General features: G+C 38.4%; 1 protein-coding gene across 2 annotated transcripts; it reads right to left on the reverse strand.

Moving 5' to 3' along the window:
• On the reverse strand, positions 1-4,215 carry LOC108811610 (uncharacterized). Of its 2 annotated transcripts, none has more exons than XM_018583674.2 (8): positions 4,057-4,215; positions 2,595-3,641; positions 2,306-2,424; positions 1,243-2,160; positions 853-1,162; positions 604-769; positions 406-511; positions 1-322 (listed from the first exon to the last, which is right to left on the reverse strand). In XM_018583674.2, the coding sequence occupies exons 2-8, from the start codon at positions 3,366-3,368 to the stop codon at positions 205-207; spliced, it is 2,511 nt and encodes an 836-aa protein (XP_018439176.1). In that variant the 5' UTR covers positions 3,369-3,641; positions 4,057-4,215; the 3' UTR covers positions 1-204. The 2 variants fall into 2 exon arrangements, with proteins under 2 accessions (XP_018439176.1, XP_018439177.1); XM_018583675.2 differs by having other exon boundaries at positions 4,053-4,209.
• Positions 4,216-5,821: the final 1,606 nt, after the last annotated feature.

Here is a 5,821-nt window from a genome sequence, read left to right on the forward strand (position 1 = left end):
TACGCTGTAACAATATCTATTGAATCTTGTGTATAAACATAGTTAAGAAGTGTGTGAGCCAAGTGAATCAGAGTTATATCTAAAGCTATATAAATCACGAGAAAGATAAAAGACATTTGGTATCAGTAAAACCCAGAATCTGATAAGCAATCTGAAGCAGAGTTTGGAGCCAAATGCTAGGACCGAAAGAGAGAGAGAAAGAGGTCAGAGTATAGAGTAAGCACGAACTGCCTCAACCACAGGGGCTTGACACATGGGACATTTTCCTCCAGCCTCCACTAGCTTCTTTGCACACTTCTCGCAAGTGTTCATATGTCCGCATCTGTTATTTTTTTTATTCATTGAAAAAAAAATCAAATAGGGAAGATGCATATTAAAAAAAAAAAAAGATGGTGGTAAACGTACCTGTACAATAAGGAATCAATGTTACTCTCGCAGCAAATGCAGCAGATCCCTTTCCTTACGTATTCCCATTTTGACTCGTAGCTCTCAGCCTCCTTGGATGATGAACCTGTGAATTGATTTTGGAACATTATTTAACAATTTAGATCAATGTTGTACTGTGAATATATATATGTAAAAATCATAGGACGGATAGAAAACCTGATGAGTCTGCTGAGCGGTGCATCGCCGCAGAGACCTCTTGTCTTATAGACCGTTGTAGCTCGAGTTGCATTTCCATGCAAGCCTCCAGCATCCTCTGCAGGTTATCCATCCTTTGATGTATCCTTCCCATGTCGATCCTCAGATCGTTGATCGAGTCCCAATCCTGCAGAACGAGATAAATTGTTTGTTTTGATCAAGTTAATTGGATCAACAAGTAGGATGATCCACTTAGGAAATAATCTTTACCATTCCAATGCGCTCATGCATATCACGTGCCGGCCAGCTTGAATTGGATCGATCATGGTCCCAGAAATCCTGAACAGGAATCACTGGAGAGGGTAGAGATAAAGGAGGAGATTCAACAGCATCGATTTCTTGACCACCACCACCATCACTCTGAGCATCAGCTTGCTGTTCTGTGTGTTCATCTACTAATGAAGGGTCCTCGTGTTCTTCCCAGTCGACAGGATCTCGGCTTCGCCTGTCCACGTAAGATTGTATCAACTGGTCAAGATTTTCCCTAAACCCGCTTTGAAGAAGATTTGAAACACGTCTCCTGTATAGTGGAAACAGCAAAGTCATCAGATTCAGAAACTTCGGTTGAGATATGAGAGGCCATTACAGCGGAAATAGTACCTGCTCGAGAGTTCTCTGAGTTCCATGTTCTCATTATCATCGTCCGGAGGAAAAAATGTGGCAGCCCTTCCAATTGAGACCGTATCCTCATCAGAATGTTCCTCCTCAGACCAGTCTTGTAGTGTGCTCTGAAGATCAGAATCATCAGCCTGCATCTCCGTGGGTTGTAGTGGACCATGGGCTTCTCCGTCTTCATCCACGGATGATACCTGGGACAACTGATTTGGAAAACTCTCGGAAACGTTTGTACCTGCCTCCTCTTCAGCATCATCTCTCCATTCACCGTTGATAAGTTGCCAATCGGCTTCTTCATTTTCCAGAATCTCCTCCTCAGACTGTTCCTCTAGGGTGAAAGTTAGATTGATGTTCTCAGGCAGATGCTCCTGGAGATCTATTGTCGGTCCGGTAGTGGCAATTTCTTCTGGACTTTGCAGAGACTGTTCATAAAATATCTCGCTAGTTTCTTGCAAATGGCCGCCATGTCTGTTCTCACCTCCCAGAATAGAAGAAGATGAGCAGCTAGTAGCGTCCTCCCTTTGATGGCTACTCAGGTCTGCTTCAGCATCATTTCTCCTTTGAGAAAATTCATCACCTTCCGACCGTTGCCATTCGCTTTGAATAATATTCTCAGGAAGCTGCCCCTGCCAGCCTTCTACACGTGCGGTCCTTTCTTCCAGACTTGTACTCCGATTATTAGAGCGTCTAGAATCAGTTACTTCATCCAGCGAATTATGGCTGTCAGCCTCTCTGCGATTATGATCTGAACCGCCGTCTGCATCATTGATGTTATCTTGACAATTTAAATTGTTTTCTTCTTCACCTCTACTATCATCTGTTTCAGTGTCCGATGAGGTTTCCGAGTGACTAGTGCTCGCTTGACCAGAGACTGACCGGTCTAGTCTGGATATAAATTCCTCCCTGTCATGGAAAAATCGCTTAATATATAAAGATCATAAAGGTCTGAACTCATAGATCAGCACAAGATATTAAGCCACATATGGAAGGACACAAAATAAAACCACACAGAGATGCATGAGTTGTTGAATACAAAGGAATTAGCTACCTCAGCTCAGATACAGTCTGCCTCTCTCTCAGAAAGCCCAACTCAGTAGCTGCAGATGATGTTGGTTTCTCTTTATCATCCTTGACACCATTTCGCAAGAACCTTCCCCTTAGCAATGCCTGCAATGGCAATTAAAGATCATGATTCAGGCTACGCAACCGAAACGTAAACGACAGAGTTGAGACAGATACAACTATCAGTTTCTAGAACATCAAACAACCTTAAATCTGACTTGAAATGGTACACAAAAACATAACGTAAGGAAATAAAAAAAATATATATAACCGACCTGAATGCGGTTGCGATGAGCAAAGTTCGAAACAGCATGATGCTGCATCAACCCCTGCAGCTCTCTTTGCCTTTCCCTCTCAGCCATTTTCAACATATCCACCCACACTTGCCGACCACATAACTTGCGTATGCCTCTTCTAGCATGCTCGTTCTGAACGCAGTTCGCATTCACAACCATCCCTCCATCAAGCACTCTTTCAATCTGGTTAGCAACTTCAGCAGGAGTTTGATCTTCCCTGGAATCACCACCAATCACAGGCCTCTGCTGGCTATTCATCTGAACCATCTCCCTAATGATCCTCACCCTTTCCTGCTCAGTTTCACCAAGCCATTCCGCTCTCGCGCCGTTAGTGGTAGGCGAAGGAGCAGACGATTGCTCACCCGTCCCAGAGCTCATCCACTCACGAAAGATCTGTCTAACTCTTTCTCTCTCAACCATCCCCAGATCTGAAGAGTGCTCGCTGTGATCCTCGCTCGAGTTATGACTCCGGGTAGGGGAGCATCCACCAAGCTCACTCTCACCCAAATTAACATCATGTGAACTAATATTACTGTCGTTTCCCCTCAGAGTATTAGAAGAAGGGGAAGAAGGGCGACTCCTTCTGTCACGGGGATGACCCGTCGTCACGTGGTCATCCTCGAGTTCCCTCCACATCTGGAGGAGGGAGGATGCACGGACGCCGCCCGGTCTTCCTTCGGTTTCCATTTGTCTAGTGTCCCGAGGGAAGGATGAATTGATGGCCAAAATGTTTTGCAGGCCAGCAATAGCCATTATGATCGACCAATCAATCAAATCAAATCAAATCCCTTTTAAAAAAAGCCTAATTATCTACAAAAATATACACAAACGTCGGCTTTTCTTTTGCTCCAGATTAGATTAGATTAGATCATCTCCCAATCATCAGTTTCCATACCTCTGACCACCACGGTCCATAGACCAAATTTGCACTGGAATCAACATCTTTTTTTTCACTAAATGAGGATACTCTCTTTGCAGTGATTGCAACCTCCACGAGATTTATAAAACTCAGGTCCAAACGTGCCCCTGAAATCAATCAATCAATCATTGATCACATCTACACAAGTCTTCATGGAGACATAAAATACGATTAACGCCCAAATAAATGTAAATAAGAACCCTAAAATCAAAATCAAATTCTTAGGGAATTGAGCAGCAACAAAATCAACCGATCACATATGTACAAGTCTTAGTTGAATTCAAATCGATTAAATAAGAACCCTAAATCTCACATTCTCATCTGTTTTTTTCCATTATTAGAAGCTCGAATCGGATCCGAAGATCCAAAAAAAAATCCGATCGAGATCCAAAAAAATCGAAAATTAAATTTCCATGGAGAAGGAGAGTCCGAGAAATCAAAGACCTAAATCAAATCCGCCATTATCGAAAATTGAACACAAGAACGAGAGAGAGAGGGAGAGGAGAAGCATCGTATACCTACCAGTGAATCTCTTCGCTTCGATTTATGAGTGAAGAAACGGTCAGATGGTAGAGAGAATTTAACCACCACAAGAGGAGAAGGAGAAGAGGCGAGCGAAGAGAGAGAGAGAGAGAGAGAGAGAATTGTAGATGTGGACCAGCTTGCTGCGAAGAAAATCTTACCGTAACACGGACGTCTGGACAAAATTGACAAGCGCCTAATACCTGCCTGACACGTAGCTCACTTCCCTGCTTCCCAAAGTTGGTTTTTTCTTTTTGGATTATTCTACTATCTCCATTATTAATTTAATCAAAAGAAAAAGGAAAAAAAAAATAAATCAAATTTGGCTGAATTTATATCATAAACCTTCAATTTTTATCTACTCCGAAACTCTTTATGTGATACAAATATTTACTAACGTATAAATTTTGAGAATGTGTTAATATAAATGTAGGTATTTTTAAGTTTTTAGTAGGTATATTATCCTTAAAGTATATAATGCCTAAAATTGACACGATATTTCTGAAACATCATTGTTTTTTGTTAAAAATTATAAAATTGATTATATATTATAAGTATATTTAAAATATATTAACCAAGTTGTTTTGGTCTAATGGTAAAGGGATTCCGGTTGGAGCTTTTGCCTTGGGTTCGATTTTACTTGGCCACCAGGACTAGCGTTAAATCGCAAGAATACGTGGATTGCCGTCGGCCTCAGGAGAATTAGTCTTACGCCTAGAAAGCCTTTGGATCAATCTCTGGTTAATCAAAGAAAATATTTAAAATATTATGTACCATGATATATCACAATATCCTAACGTGCGATGTGGATCAGAATGAATCTTGAATTCAGCTTAATAATTTCATCAGTGATTACAACCAATTAGTTAGAGGTCCAACATTGAGAAATGATTACTCGAATATGGGATGATTACTCGAATATGAAATAGTAAATTGTTAAAACAAAGAGAAAATCAAAACTATACTAAGTAGCATGTTCAAGATTCTTGAACATTACTACTCATTCTACAAAGATAGAGTTTTAGTATTTTACACATATTAAAATACATTGTATCATTATAACAAATTTACTTTTCTTTAGTTATCAACTTTTAATAAATTTTAACCAGTAATAACTCAATAAAATCAATTAATTTTCTTACATATTGTTACATCTTTAAAAAACACAAAAACTCTATTTCTGCAAAACAATTTTTATTTCTAAAATATCTATCTTAACGGATAACAAAGAGTATTTGTTTTTTTTTCTTAAATCTCCTTTTAAGGAAAAGATATGGAAATTTAGTCTTACGACCGTAGTTAAATTGAATGGTGTAGAAATCTATTAATATTAAGTAGAATATATTCAATTTATAGTTTGAAGTGATTTGAAATTTTTAATCATTATAAATTTTAGACGAACTAGAGAATTTAATATGATTTATGTCAAAAACACTAAAATATCATTTTAACTAAAAAACTTGAGCAATTATATCAAAACACTCTAAAATCACTCACAACTTGAAAAACTTACAATTTAAAAAATATCAATAACAATAAATTTTACATTAGCTTATAAAATATGAAGTTCGATAAGATTGGATTTTAAATGGATTTTTTAAAATCCATAGTTGATTAGTCATCGATTTAAATGGATTTTTAATCCAAATCACTTTAAGCTTTCCTTTAAATACACTCTCTTAAGTGTTTTTGTTTTTATCATATATATATATAGATCTCTCAAGCTTTAAAAAGATATTAAATTTGATATTAGTATAATCATATT

The sequence above is a fragment of the Raphanus sativus genome, chromosome 6, assembly GCF_000801105.2.
Source record: "Raphanus sativus cultivar WK10039 chromosome 6, ASM80110v3, whole genome shotgun sequence".
NCBI lineage: Eukaryota > Viridiplantae > Streptophyta > Magnoliopsida > Brassicales > Brassicaceae > Raphanus > Raphanus sativus.

Excerpts from the sequence above, each read along its gene's own strand:
- LOC108811610 (XM_018583674.2), bottom strand. The coding sequence starts at position 3,368 with ATGGCTATTGCTGGCCTGCAAAACATTTTGGCCATCAATTCATCCTTC. Across the intron at positions 2,425-2,594 it reads CTCATCGCAACCGCATTCAG|GCATTGCTAAGGGGAAGGTT; the intron begins GTCGGTTATATA and ends TTGCCATTGCAG. Across the intron at positions 770-852 it reads TGCATGAGCGCATTGGAATG|GATTGGGACTCGATCAACGA; the intron begins GTAAAGATTATT and ends CTCGTTCTGCAG.